The sequence below is a fragment of the Ursus arctos genome, unplaced genomic scaffold, assembly GCF_023065955.2.
Source record: "Ursus arctos isolate Adak ecotype North America unplaced genomic scaffold, UrsArc2.0 scaffold_11, whole genome shotgun sequence".
NCBI lineage: Eukaryota > Metazoa > Chordata > Mammalia > Carnivora > Ursidae > Ursus > Ursus arctos.
In genome coordinates this window covers 29,587,860-29,603,399 of record NW_026622775.1, presented here as the reverse complement: position 1 = coordinate 29,603,399, position 15,540 = coordinate 29,587,860, and the positions used below count along the sequence as shown (strand labels likewise).

The following is a 15,540-nucleotide window of genomic DNA, read 5'->3' as shown; positions in this document are numbered from 1 at the left end:
TCACCTGTTCGGGAACACGACCTCGCGGCGCCCGAGGCCGCTGAGGCCGCCGCCAGGAGCCGGGGGGACGCGGGTCGGGGGGCGGCCGCCGGCGGGGGCGACTGGCGGCGCAGCCCGGGGGTGGGCAGGCGGCGCAGGCCGGACGCGTCTCTCTGCAGCAGGGCGGAGCAGAGCCGCCGCGGGCTCTGATACATGCCGGGCGCCGCCGCCACAACCGCCGAGGCCCCTCGCGGGCTGGAGGAGCGGAGCCTGGCCGAGGTGGAGGCCGGCGAACCGAACAGACTCTCGGGGGCCGTCCGAGCCGATGCTCTCAGGGTCCTCGTCGCCCGGCCCAGGCCTAGGGGCAGTCTTGGGCCGGCGAGTCTGAGAGGAAGACGTGCAGCCAACGGCAGCTGGGGCAGCAGCGGCGCGGTCTGCCGCGGGCTGGAGAGAGCTGGAGGGTAACCGGCGAGCGCAGAGCGCTGACAAAGCGGGCGCGACCAAGCGAGACCAGGAGGGGGGATCCGCGGGACGGGACCCTGGCGCGATCAGGCTGGGGTTCCCGGACTCGGGGTAATACCATTTAGAAAGGAAGAAGATCTCAAGTTCTTTGTAGGGTGGAGGCTGTAGGAGGTCTAAAGTAGTAAGTATCTGTTAGAGTGTTTTAAAGAAACGAGCCTCCCCTTCCGCTGGCTGGAATGGAAGCGCCCACAAGCTGAGAGTCCCGAGAAGGCTCAGGGATGTGGCCCTGCGGACACGTGTGTGTCCAGGTGGAAGACCGCATCTGTGTGTGCGTGCGAATGTAAGTGTGAATTCAGAAAAGGGCATCCGCCCCCATCCCTTCGGAAACATATGTTGCGTTAAATTAAATTAAGCATATTAAATTAAATTAAAGCACCGACTATGTGCGAGGGCCATGATGAATATGATCATGTCCCATTCTTCAGTGGCGGTATACTCAGGCAAAGGGGGCAAAAGGTAGCAAGAGAAATCAGACCATAAAGCTCTACAAGGTAGATTAAAGTCATGCCACAAGAGCCACAAGCTCGGCATTAGAGGTCATAACAGGCTTGAGGAAAATTAAAAAAAAAAAAGATAAAATTTGAAATAAAAAGAACGTTTAGAGGGAAAAAAAACAGGCTTGAGGATTCTCGAAGGTTTATTAGAATTGGATTTGAGTTGGGCCATGACTAGGAGGTCTAGAATTTAACACATGCGGAATTTGGAAAGGGAGTGGTGGTGATTTATACATGAAGAAAGGAAATAAGAAAGCCCTGGGCGTGTTTGGGGAAACAACAACTCTTAGTTATGTAGGACGGAAGCTAAGGAGTAAGAAGACAGTGCTTAGATAGGTTATAATGTGGATGGCAGAGATTATACCAGACTTAATTTGGTAAGAAATGTGACTTGTTGAAGTTTTGTGAGCTACACAAAGATGATTAGGGTCACGTTTTAATTGAAGGTCATGTGTCTCTGGCACATGAAAAGGCAGGAGACAGTAGGCCAGCTGAGATGAAAGATATTCTAGATTTGTATCTGGTACTGGAAAAGAACGGATGGAAGAAACATCTCCCATTGGGTAGGAAATGACTAACCAGGAATGGAAGTGGAGTGAGGGGGAGGGCGACCCAAGACTGGATTCCTCTTTGGATGATTTATGAGCTAGAAATGTTTCCTTGTTGGTTTTCCCATGATTTTGCTGATTCTCTTATCTTGTGGAATTGGAAGCTTTTCATTAGAAAGAATATTCAAAAATTTTTCAGACCCTGGTTATAGGGTATGAATGAGTCAGCTGGTACAAGTCGATCACAGCTCCAGGAGATTATCTCCTTAGCAAGTCATTAAGCCCTCCTGGGCTCAGTTTCCTTATGTATAAAACATAGAATCATACTTCAGTCATTACATGAAATAAAGGGTGATAAAATTAGCTCATAAAAAGTGTTTTGCAAATATAACAAAATGTCGAATTAGAATCTAGGTGATGGGTATTTGGGTGTTTTAAACTTACAATTCTTTTTTTCCCTATGTTTGAAAATACTCATAATAAAGTGTTGGGGGAAAAGTGCTTTGAAAAGTTAAAAGCACTGTTCAAATATAAACTGTCATCATTAAAAGGATTTCAAAGGACAACGCTATCCTGGAAATGGGTCAGTAGTATTATTTTTATGACATATTAAACACTATATACTTTACAAAATCAGAAAAACATAAAACTTCCTTCAAAAATTCACTCAGTAAACATTTGTTGAGTACATATTATGCTCCAGTCTCTACGTTAGGGCATACAATAATGAACGGAACAGTCTGTTCATGGTTTAGTGGGTGAGACATTGTATAAACACAAATATAATTATCCAATAATAAATAGAGAATCATGATTTGAACAAGACACCATGGAAACACAGAAAATGCCCAATTGCCTGGAGAAGACAGGAGAGGCTTTTGGAACAAGGTGACTTCTAAGCAGGAGGGATGAGGGATGATACCCACTGAGGACAGCAAGGCAAAGAAAGGAGGGATGTTCAGGAACAGAAAGTACCACACTTTGATAAGGCTTGAGTGCAGGTGCCCGTAAGGGAGTGGCAGGAGATGAGGTGGAGGGTGTGAGCAAGAACCAAAGTGTGAAGGGTTTTCAGAAGAATTTGGACTTTATCCTGAAGGTTCTAAAGAACCTCTGAAAAGTAAGCAGATAGTTTGCACTATTAAGGTTGTGTTTTCGAAAGGTGATTCCGTCAGCGGCGTGGCAGAGGGGGAAGAATAAGCACAGAGCAGGTAAGGAAGAGCATAGGCTGGTTTGGAATCTCAGGAGCAGGGGCAGGGCAAGGATGCTTGTTTGTTTATTTATTTATTTAACCACACAGGCGATGCGGATGCACATCTCTCTTCCTCTCTCAGCAGATAAATTAGGGGCAGTAATGGTGGGAAAGAGGAGGGTTTAAGAACTGTGAAGGAGACAGAAACCACAGGGCTGAGTGAGAGATCTACAGGTCGAGGGAGGAGAGGACAGAGTCTAGGTATGACTTGGGTGACTGGTGGATAACAGTACCAAATAAGGAAATGCTGCTCCTAGCACTGAGTTAAGGAAGGAACATATAATTGTGATGTGCTCATGGAATATCCAGGTGGAGTCACTTTGTAGACAAATAGAAACTATGGACTTGGAATTCATAACAGGGTCAGGGTCAAATACTTTTAAGAGCTCCGGAGTTGAAGCCATGGATAGTAAGATCACCCACAAAAAGACTTTTGAGTGACGTAAGAAAAGCATTAAGGATGAAATCCCTGTGAAGCCGGGACGCCTGGGTGGCTTAGTCTGTGAAGCATCTGCCTTTGGCTCAGGTCATGATCCTCATTCCTGGGATAGAGTCCCGCATTGGGCTCCTTGCTCAGCAGGGAGTTTCCCCTGCTTGTGCTCTCTCTGACAAATAAATAAATACAATCTTAAAAGAAAGAAAGAAAGAAAAAAATCCCTGTGAAACATGCACCTTTAAAGATTGGTAGAAGAGAGAGAGACTTGAGACCTAGTCACAGGAGAACAAGGAGAGACTGGTGTCTTGGAAGTAAGAGGATAGGAAGTTTCTGGAAGGATGCAGCAGTGATGAATGCTCCCAAGAGATCAAGGTGGGGACTGAATCCTTTGACAGTTCGAAGGCAGCTCTTCCGCTCACTGTGAATAGTAGCGGGTAGGCATGGTGGCCGTGGAGGAAATCAGATTGCACTGATTAATGGGACCAGAAGGCAGGAGACCTATGAAAAACAGTGGGATAAAGCACCACGTGAGTTTTCTTTTTCTCTTAAGATTGGAGCAACCTCAAGGTAGAAGTTGAGAAGGTGCCCAATAAACATAGGAGACATTATAGTTTTTCTGCAGTTGAGACTTTCTGCTTCGTGCTGCTGTTTGCTCAGCAGTTCTGTTAGTTCCTCTGCCTGTTAACATCAGCTGTCTGAAGCAAAGCTACATGAAAAGAGCACACTTGCAGGCTGGAGGGCAAGGGAAATCTCTTCCTCTTCTTCTTCTTCTTTTTTTTTTTTTAAGTAATCTGTATGCCCAACATGGGCCTCAAACTCACAACCCCAAGATCAAGAGTCACATGTTCTATCAGCTGTGGCAGCCAGGCATCCTCTCTTCTTTTTCTTGTAAGGCCACCAACCCTTTTGGATTAAGGCACTACCTTTATGACCACATTTTGTTATAGGATTTTTTCTCCGTTGGTGCCCGCAGTTCCTGGTCACACCGCTTCAAAGAATGAAGAGGTAGGCCAGACAGAGTGGTGGGCCGCAAAGCAAGGTTTATTGAGCGATAGCAAAGTGACAGGACAAAGCTCTCAAGAAGAGAGGCGGTTGCTACCGAAGTTTCTAAATCTTGGGGTTTTTACCAGCTTGTTGGCTGGCTGTTTTAATCTGATTAAACCTCCAGGGGCCTGTCATCCAATCAGATTTTTGTCACCTATCTATCAGATGGGAAAGGGTAGAGGGCTCCTTCCAGGGTGCTGTAAAATCCTTTTAAGGGTGCTTTCCTCTTAGGGTGCGGGCCCCTTTTCCCTGCCTGCCTGCCTTCCAACTATCCTTCATCAGTTTAACCTAAATTACCTTCCTAAAGGCTTTATCTCCAAATCCAGTCACGTTGGGGGTTAGGGCATCACCACAGGGACACGATTCAGTCCTTGGAGACTGGAAATTTATCAGTTAATGAGTGTCAAACAAAATGAAACAAAGTAACAAGGACTGTCATATTTTATCACTATAAGTTATTCTTTAGTTTTTAATAACTGAATTACTAAGCTGAATTTATTTATTTTAAAGTAGGTTCCACACCCAACATAGAGCCCAATGCAGGGCTTGAACTCACAGCTCTGAGATCAAGACCCGAGCCAAGATCAAGACCTGAGCCAAGATCAAAAGTCGGACACTCAACCGACTGAGCCACCCAGGCACCCCAATAAACTGAATTTAATAACTGATGTTATCTTGAGCATATTTTTAAATGTGGAAAAATCCCAATTGCTTTGACTAGATTTTTTATAGTTAATACAGTCACTCAAAAATTTATGTTAGACTCGTTTGGAGTTTCTTCATTCATTATGTGCTTTTTCTCAGAAGGTCACACTTTTTGTAAATTGTCTTTTCAGAGGCTGGATCATCAGGCATCCTGAGTCAGGAGAATGTGTCTTCTTACATCTCCTGTGACTGCAAAGGTATGATTGTTCCTGCTGTGGTGCTGGGGTCTTGCTTCTCACAGCGCCGCTCATGTGCACTGAGCTCGCCAGGGGCATCAAGGCAGTCGGGTTCCTGCAAAATGTAGGACTACTTTGAGGAGTAATTGAACTGGGCTCGGTGACCCCACACTGGCCTTACCAAATTCTCTGAGAACTGCATTGCTGCCTAACGTTCCTTCTTCCTTTCCTCCCTTCCCGCTTTCCCTGAATCCTGCCTCTGACTTTCTGCAGGCCCACAGCTCTCTCAGCCTCCTCCAGGTCCTTCCCGTTTCCTTCACAGACCTTGCCCTAAGAAATCTTTTGCATGTATTAATGCCAGTTCCCAAATATCACTGACAAGATAAAACCGAGTTCCTTGCTCACTGTTGCACAGGAGAACTACCACCTCAAGAGAGCTTGTTGTGTCTCAGAGGGAGAAGGGCAAGGCCTGGTTTTAGGGAGATTTTGAAGTTTGGTTTAAGGCAGGTGTATCGATGAGGAGATGAGGTACAAACTGTGATATGATAGTGATTTAGGATTGGTGGAAACGGCAAGGGAAGGATTAGGAGGCTGGGAGTTTGAAGAGTGTTGGTAGGAAAAATGTCAATGCTTTCTATTAAAGAGTTGATGATCTTTCAAACAAGTTCTGGAATGAACAGTAAAGTCATTTGCCTGGGCAAGAGTCTCCTGCAATTGTAAAGTTATGCTAATGAAGACAATGGAAGAGTAAATCAGGTTCCTGTGGGCTGTGGGGGTGGCGGGTTTAGGTTTCACAGTTAATTACTTCTTGGCGTCTACTTCTTGGAGGACAGGCTTACACAGCTACAAATATAAGAAACCTTTCCCTGTTTTCTTTGACTCAGTAATGGACACTCAAACTGTTGCAGTAGTCCATGACCAGAAATTAGCTTTTAATCTCTTATCCTGTGTGGCCTCAAGAACCATCAGTTTTTCTCTTTATTCCTGCATTATAACATCCAAAGGTATTTCATGGTCTTCTTTGTGGAAGGTAAGGTCCAATGATGCCATGTGAAATTAGTAGTATTCCCTGCTTCCTATTTATGGATCAAATATTCTTCCTTAAGATTAAAATTAAAACTTGGCGATTTAGCTCAGAATAAAAAGCCCGTATCTTATTCTTTAAAAGATAAGTACATAAAGCAAAGGATTTTATTATTATTTTTTTAGGTCACCAACTTTTATTATAATTCACATATTTCGTAGAAACAGGAATGTAGCAAGCACAGTAATATGAAAAAGTGGTTTAAAACTGCAGGTTTGTACATGTTGCCCTATTTACATCTGGAATGGGCCCTCCCCCACATCAGGCACAGTGGCTGCACTTGCCTGATGCTTCCGTGGCAGATGCAGCCCTGGGCACACATCGCACAGCCCACGGGACAGCAGGAGCAGCAGCTCTACTCCCAGGGAGTGCATTTGCCCTCTTTGCCTGTGCAGAAGCTGGCGCAGGTGCAGGAGACCCGGATGGAGCAGGAACAGCTGGGAGTCCATTTCACCCCAAGGTGAGGAATGAGGTCCAAAGCAGGTGACACAGAGAGACACTGGTGCTGCCGGAGATGTGGTCGATTTCTCCTTATTTTTATTTATTTATTTATTTATTTATTTATTCATTTATTTATTAGAAGATTTTATGTATTTATTTGAGAGATCTAGAGAGCAAGAAATGAAGCAAGGGGGGAGGCAGAGGGAGAAGGAGAAGCAGACTCCCTGCTGAGCAGGGAGCCTGACGTGGGGCTTGATCCCAGGACTGGGGGATCAGGACCTGAGCCTAAGGCAGGCGCTTAACCAACTGAGCCACCCAGGTGCCCCTCTCCTTATTTTTAAAGAACATTTATAGTATTATTGAAATCTTCAAAGCTTTACAAAGATGACAGTCAGTATATGTAGTTTATCAGTTTGAGATTGTGTTTAGCTGATAAGAAACCTGAAATAACTGGTTTAAAACAAGATAGTGCTTTCTTTTTTTCTTATGTAAAATAGCATGGGGTGGGGGTGTTGGTGTGGTTGACCAAGAATTCACTGACTGTGTAAGCAAACAGGGATTTATTTGGGCGATTAGAATTGCGATTCGAAGACAGGTTCGGGTAGAAACCTGACTTGTGTTCTGAGGAAAACAAAGAAGCGGCAGAGTTAGGAAGACGAAAGGCCATGAATACAATTCTCATTTAGGATCTGTACGAAAAACAGGGATTAAAACTAGGTTAACTGAGATTGGTTGGGTAGTATGCAAAAGAGGGATCGAAACTTGTCCCCAAATTGTGATGGTTCCTTTAGAAGTGAGAAATGTGAAGGAACGATTCAGGTGTCCTGGTGAGGAGGGAGTTAAGTCCAGGCAGAGGGCCGGCAGCTGGCAAGAAGTTCATAGTTTCTCTGATGAGCATGTGCAAAAATTCCTCCCTTATGGCCTCCTGACCCTATTTAAAAGAAACTCTTAGCTAGGCTTGCTTGCTCCGTTTCAAAATCTCCTTTTACATCTCCACATCACCAGAGATTCTGATTCTGATGAAGGATAGTTGGAAGAAAGGCAGGGACAAGGGGCCCCCACCCTAAGAGAAAACCACCCTGAAAAGGTTTTTACACCACCCTGGAAGGAGCCCTCCACCCTTTCCCATATGGTGGATAGATAGGTGACAAAGACCTGATTGGATGACAGGCACATGGAGGGTTAATCAGATTAAAAGAACCCACCGACAAGCCCATAAGAACCCCTAGACTTAGAAACTCTAGGGGCAATCCCCTCTCTCCTTGAGAACTTTGTCCTATCACTTTGTTATCACTCAATAAACCTTGCTCCGCTGCCCACCATTCTGTCTGGTCTACCTCTTCATTTTTTGAAGCAGTGACCAAGAACCGTGGGCACCGAAGGAAAAGAAATCCTGCAACAATTCCTTATATCTTTCTGCTCTGTCATCCACTGCACAGAGTTTCCAGCCTGAAGTTTACCTCATTGTACAAGATAGGGCTGGTAGAATGTTCACATTGTAGGCAGGAAGCCGCAGAAGAAACACAAAAGACCACACCAGCTATTTGTTCTTATTTTAAAGAGCTTTCCTAAGAGAACTTCCAGCGATTTCCATGGATATCTCATCAGTCATTTGGCTACACCTGTCCGTAGAGAGATTAGAAATGTGGTCTTCGAGCTGAGCAGATTGTCTTCAAAAAAGCAGGAGAAACTGAAATTAGATTGGGAACTAGTAGTTTTGGCTACATATGAGAACTAAGGAATGCAACTTTCATATTTGAAGTAAGCATGTGATAAATGATTAAAGCTTCAATTGTGTCCTGACAAATAATACCAGAGAATGGGACGAATATAGGCATGTATTCACTTGCCGGTGCTGTTACAACCTGCTACTGAAACTTGCCACTTGAGTGTTAGCACTGATAATAATAATGATTAAAAAACAAACTTTTCCCTATTTCATTTGTTCTTGAAACAAGTACTTAAATGTCTCCCATTTGTCAGGCACTGTTCTAGATGCTCGAGATCGATCAATAAACCGAGATTCCTGGGGCGCCTGGGTGGCACAGCGGTTAAGCGTCTGCCTTAGGCTCAGGGCGTGATCCCAGCGTTCTGGGATCGAGCCCCACATCAGGCTCCTCCGCTATGAGCCTGCTTCTTCCTCTCTCACTCCCCTTGCTTGTGCTCCCTCTCTTGCTGGCTGTCTCTATCTCTGTCGAATAAATAAATAAAATCTTTAAAAAAAAAAACACAAAAAAACCGAGATTCCTGCCCTTGCAGGGCTTATATTTTAACAGAGGTATATAGACAATGAACAATCAGTAAGTAAATATTTCTCTTTTTTTTAAAGATTTTTATTTATTTGAGAGAGAGAGAGCACGCGTGTGCATTCATGGGGAGAGGGAGAGAGAGGAGCAGAAGGAGAGGGACAAGCAGACTCCATGCTGAGTGTGAGCCCGATGCAGGACTCGATCTGATAACCCTGAAATCATGACCTGAGCCTAAATCAAGAGTCACATGCTTAACCAACTGAGGCACCCAGGCGCCCCAGTAAATATTTCAATGGTGAAGACCTAACTTAGAAATTTCAGGTCTTAAATTATACTTTGTAGAGCACTAAAATCTATCTTAACTATCTCTGTCAAATGACAAACTACAATAATTTAGTAACCAGTTTGATGTCCTTTATTCAAGGGACAACAATCAATGTATGTCTAGGGAAGTACAGTGCCTCACAAGCAATGGATGCTCTTCCTGAGGGATTTGGGGCAAGAGTGAGCCTCACAGAGCATAGAAGAAGGAACATGATTAGCTAGGTCGGGTAGGCTCTCTCCCAGGACCCTGAGCTCGTGACCTGAGCCAAAGGCAGACACTTACCGCTTAACAGACTGAGCCACCCAGGCACCCCGGACTGGTTCTGAGGAGAAAAAGAAAACCAGCACTTCACTGATGGAGTTCAAGCTCTTTCAGTGTCACAGGAAGAACTTTCAGAGATTATCTGCACAATCTTTTTTATTCACAAATGAGAAAACTGAAACCCATAGGGCTAGGCTGATAATAGCTACACAGGGATTGGGAGTTAGATTTACTGACTTTCTAAAACATCAAGGCAATCTCTCCAATCTAACCAGAGCCTCATGATTCAATTCCCCAGTACTGGCTGTAATTGAAAAAAGAAAAGACGGGGTGCCCGAGTGGTTCGGTCGTTATGCGGCTGTCTTTGGCTCAGGTCATGATCTCAGCGTTCTGGGATCAAGCCCCGCATCGGGCTCCCTGCTCAGTGGGAAGCCTGCTTCTCCCTCTCTCACTCCCCCTCTTGTGTTCCCTCTCTCGCTGCCTCTCTCTCTCTGTCAAATAAATAAGTAAAATATTTTAAAAAAGGAAAAAGAAAAGAGAAGGTATCTGAGAATGCTGTTGGTAAGGGGAAATGGAATGACTAGTTGTCAACTCGGTATTTGGACATCTGCTTGAAAATGTAAATAAAGAGACGATTTAGGGTTTTCTTTTTAACAGCTTTACTGAGATAAGTACCATACAGCTCACCTATTTAAAGTATACAATGCAGTAGTTTTTAATACACTTGCAAAATTGTGCAACCATCAGTTTTAAAACATTTTGATAACCCTAAAAAGAAATCCCATAGATGCAACAGTTACTCCGCATTTCTCCACAAACCTCCCATCCCCGGGCAACCGTGAATCTACTTTCTGTCTTTATAGATTACCCTATTATAGACATTTCATATAAGCAGAGCCATGCAATAGGGGGGCTTTGAGGGCTGCTTCTTTCACTCAGCATAATGTTTTCAAGATTCAAATACTTCATTCCTTGTCATAGCCAAAAATATTCTATTGTAAGGATATACTGTATGTTGTTTACCATTCATCAGTTGCTATATTTGAGTCATTTCCACTTTTCTGTCCATCATGAGTGATGCCATTGCGGACATGTGTGTACAAGTTCTTGTGTGGACATATGTTTTCCTTTCTCTTGGATTTATACATAAGAGTGGAATGGCTGAGCCATATGGTAACTCTATATTTAGGCTTTTGGGGGATTGTCAGACTGTTTTCCAAGGCAGCTGTACCATTTTACATTCCATCAGCAACGTAGGAAAGTGCCCATTTTCCGTGTCCTTAGCAGGATTTGTTACTTTCTGTTTGTTTATAGCCAGCTTAGCTAGTGGGTGTGAATTGATATTTTATCGTTTTTGATTTGCATTTACCTAATTATTATTGATATTCGGGGATATGTTTATTCGTATTTTTGAATTTAAAAAAACTGGATGATTTGTCTTTTTAATTATTGAGTTGTAAGAATTATTCTTTTATTTCTAGATAGAAGGCCTTTATCAGATATGTAATTATCACATATTTTTTCCTATTCTAGGATTGTCTTTTTTAGTTTCTTGATGGTATTATTTAAAGCACAAAAGTTTTAAATTTTGATGAAGTTGAAAGTATTTGTTTTATCCCTTGTGCTAGTGGTTTCATATCTAGAAAACCATTGCCTAACCCAAAGTCACAAAGATTTACCCCTATACGGTTTTTCTAAATTTTTTTAGTTTTTATTTTTTTAGATTTTATTTATTTATTTGACAGAGTAAGAGAGGGAGAGAGAGAGAACACAAGTAGGGGGAGTACCAGAGGGAGACGGAGAAGCAGGCTCCCCACTGAGCAGGGAGCCTAATGTGGGGTAGATCCCAGGACCCTGAGATCATGACCTGAGCTGAAGGCAGATGCTTAACCAACTGAGCCACCCAGGTGCCCCCCCCCCCCCGCCTTATACTTTTTTCTAAGAGCTTTGTAGTTTTAGCTTTTACATCTGGATCTATGATCCTTTTTTTTTTTTTTTCTTCAAAGTAATCTCTACACTCAACATGGGGCTTGAACACTCACAACCCTGAGATCAAGATTCACATGCTCTTCTAACTGAGCCAGCCAGATGCCCCTCTATGATCCATTTTGAGTTCATTTTTGTATATGCTGTTAGGTAAGGGTCCAACTTTGAATTGTCTTGGCACTCTTCTTGAAAATCATTTGACCATGAACATAAGGGTTATTTCTGGATTTTCAGTTCTATTCCATTGATTTATATGTGTCTGTCCTCTTGCCAGTACCAGACTTTTTTGTTTGTTTGTTTGAGGCAGAGAGGGGTGGAGAGAAATGGAAAGAGAGAATCTTAAGTCGGCTCTGTCCCCAACGTGGAGCCCAATACTGGGCTCCATCTACTAACTCCAAGGTCATGACCTGAGCTAAAATCAATAGTTGGACATTCAACCAGCTGAGCCACCCAGGCCCCCACCTCCAGACTGTCTTGATTACTATAGGTTTGTGGTAAGTTTTGAAATTAGAAAGTGGGAGTCCTTAAGCTTTGTTGTTTTTCAAGATTGTTTTGGTTATTGTTGGTCCCTTGAATTTCTATATGAATTTTAGGATCAACTTAACAATTTCTGCAAAAAAAGCCAGCTGGGATTTTGATAGGGAATCTGTACATCTGTAGTCAATTTGGGTAGTATTGCTATTTTAACAATATTAAATCTTCTGATCCATGAACATGGACATCTTTCCATTTATTTAGGTATCTTTTAATTTCTTTCAGCAATATTTTGCAGCTTTTAGAGTACAAGGACTATCTGGTTGTGTGGAAAAAGCAATAGCTTTGAAATCAGTAATTCTGGATTTGAATCCCAATTTTACCACCTAGAAACTGAGTGACATTGGGAAAGTTACATAATTTCGTGGAACTACATTTTTCATCTGAATAATGAGAGCAGCCATACCTATTTTACAATTAATGTTAGGGTTAAATGAGATAAGAAAAATACCCTTAGCAATAGAGTCTAGCACATAGTAGGTATTCAATAATACTAATTTCTTTGGGAAATTCCTTAGCATTACATCATCTCATGGTGTTATGTTTTTTCTCTCTTTCTTTTTTAAGATTTTATTTATTTATTTGAGAGACAGAGAGCACGCACAAGTGGGGGGGAGAGGCAGAAGGAGAGGGAGAAGCAGACTCCCCGCTGAGCAGGGAGCCCGATGTGGGGCTGGAGCCCGATGTGGGGCTCGATCCCAGGACCCTGGGATCATGACCTGAGCTGCAGGCAGACGCTTAACTGACTGAGCCACCCAGGTGCCCCCCCCCTCTCTCTTTTTAAGTAGGCTCCTTGCCCAACATGGAGCTTGAACCCACGACCCTGATATTAAGGGTCCCATGCTCTACTGACCAAGCCAGCCGGGCATGCCTCATGGTATACTTTCTGATTGATCAATGTCATTGTTTTGTTTTTGTGAGGACCTGTTTTTAAACTGTAGGTTCCCTGTCTACTCTTGTCTGTTTTCTGCACCATGGTAGCCAGAGCTATTTTCTACAATAGTGTTTCCAATTATATTATACTCTGTTGAATAGCCTGCAGTTTTGCCCTGGTACTTTCTCTATAGAGACCAAACTTCTCTAACTTTCCAGGTCTCACACTACCCAGTCAGCATTCTATTCAGGTTAGTTGTTTCTCTCTAGAAATTAGACCAGAGATTCTATGTTGTGAAGGAAAGCAAAGAGAGTTGGGATGCCATCTTGGGCTTTCTGCCACAAACATCTGTTCCTCCATACCCACCATATGTGCCCAACAAACCAGGTTTGGACAATGCAGGCAGCTAGACAATTAAGAGCATTCTATCTTCTAGGCTTCAGGTTGCATGGCTCTATTATTAAGCAGAACTCCTCTTTATTGATAGCAAAGTAGCAAAATATAGACGGTCTCAGTTATACAGACAGTTGACAAGAGTGGAAATTTAGAATGTTAAAACCAGTAGTCCAAACCAGTCATTCAAAATGTAAATAAATAAGCAGAGAAAATATTACACTGTAATTATGAATATAAACATGATAGGGTAGAATCCTTTTGACTAGAGTTATCAGTCTCCAGCTGACAGAATCTCAGGCCTACCATGGCAACCAAAATTTATTTAAATCCCCAGTGTCCATCAGTGAAACTTGTAACAATAAAAAACAAAAACAATGAAAAAACAACCCTGTAACATACCAACTGGTTTAATGACCATGTGGGTTCCACACTTCTTTGGAGGTGTTTTTTGGGAATAAGAAACCAGTTGAAAAGTTTCTCTGTGGGGCGCCTGGGTGGCTCAGTCAGTTAACAGTCTGCCTTCAGCTCAGGTCAATGATCCCGGGGTCCTGGGATCGAGTCCCACATTGGGCTCCCTGCCCAGTGGGGACCCTGCTTCTCCCTCTCCTCCCTGTTTGTGCTGTCTCTCACTATCTCTGTCTCTCTCCCAAATAAATAAATAAATAAATAAACAAATAAAAGTTTCTCTGTGGATCTCTCTCTAAGACTAATTCTGTGGGCTTAGCGGTAGGTGTGACTATTTCGGTACAAACTAATGACTTCAGAGGGCCTACGTACTGACACAGATCCTCTTCGTAATGGACTCTAGTATAATAATAGCCCTCCCACTCAAAGCTCCTAATTAACCTGGCCTACAGTTTGTTCTGAGCACATACCCGGTTCTGAGTCTTGTCCCAACAACATCTCTGCCACCCTAAAATAATCATCACTATGTTTTTACATACCTTTCTCTTTGGCTTCTTTCCCATTTAAGGAAATGTGTACCTCAGTCCAGTCCTCGTCTCCCCTGCTGTGTGTCATCAATTGTAAGATACGGGTTTGATTTTTCTTTTTCCTTCACATTTTAACACCTTGGAATTTAAGATATTTCTTAAATTCAGTGAAATTCAGCATTTACATTCATCAGTGGTATAATTATAACTGACCTTTTCCTAGGTCTTTTTTGAGATCTGGTTTTATTCACCTGATACTGACTTGGAAGTTTATGATTTTCCTGCCTTCTGCTAAATCCTGGTTGGGTGAGCCTAAGCTGTGTTAGTGACAGGGTCATCATAGAACCTTGAGTCTTGGTTCCCAAAAGATGGAACTTCTATGACTTTCAGGACGTTCTTAGGTCTTTTTTTCCCCCAGTGTCTAAATATTCTGTCTTCCAGTGTAGCAAATGAAATGGCCCCGATCTTACTTTTTTGTTTGGCTTAAATATCATCTATTTTTAAGAGCCCAACCTATTAGAAAGTGCGATTTCCCATGTCTAATATTTAAGATGTTCCCTCCTCTCCATTTTCCCCACCTAAGTACCTCAAAAACTGTGTTAGTCCTAAGGCAAACTGACCAAGCTGATTTTTCTTAACATTAGAGAGTCTCTGAGCTACTTGTCCAAATAAATTATAATCCATTTATCTCAATATAATCAAACTTTGGTATACTTTGATAAGCACTTGTGTCTCTGTGCCTTAAAAAAGAAATATGTTTTTTATGTATAGCTCAATCTTCTACTCATTTGCGTACCTCTCCGTCAGATGTCTGGAACCAATTTGATAGTTCTCCAAATTGTATTCTTAAACTTTTCATTAGCTTGTATAGTAATTGTAGGGAGCAAATACCAAAATTGGTAGTATTCTACCAAAGCTTTATTTAAAATTGAACCACAGCCTTTAAGCAGACATCATAATAGGATCTCATCAGCCACATGAAGTTCTGCAATTAAAAGTTCCACCCATGAAAGATCTAGCTGCAGGAAACTTTGTCTGGAAACTTAGCATCAAAGGAGCTGCTAGGCTGTAAGTGTAATCACAAGTTAAGACTGTATGCCGTCAGGGTCCCACAGAATTATTTATCAGACGAGACCCTTCCTTGCAAATCAGCAGATAATCTTAAAGCTGTGTGAAATGACTGGGAAATTATATTTTGTGACAATAATGGTATTATTACATAAGGACTTTATCCAAATGGGATCTCCGGTTGTTTTCCAACTTTTAAAAGCATCTGAACATTGCTATTAAAAATTAAAGTTAAAA

General features: G+C 42.6%; 1 protein-coding gene and 1 pseudogene across 2 annotated transcripts in view; both read right to left on the bottom strand.

The window, feature by feature from the left end:
* Positions 1-3,440, bottom strand: part of NOCT (nocturnin) — a 31,135-nt gene extending 27,695 nt beyond the window's left edge. The window contains exon 1 of one of the 2 annotated variants that reach the window (XM_026499366.4): positions 5-3,440. In XM_026499366.4, coding sequence (XP_026355151.1) covers positions 5-194 — 190 coding nt within the window. In that variant the 5' untranslated portion in view covers positions 195-3,440. The remainder of the gene's footprint in view (positions 1-4) is intronic. The other variant, XM_048212209.2, reaches the window with a different exon arrangement.
* A 3,058-nt stretch (positions 3,441-6,498) lies between these two features.
* Positions 6,499-15,540, bottom strand: part of LOC113255814 (metallothionein-1-like) — a 38,786-nt pseudogene continuing 29,744 nt past the window's right edge.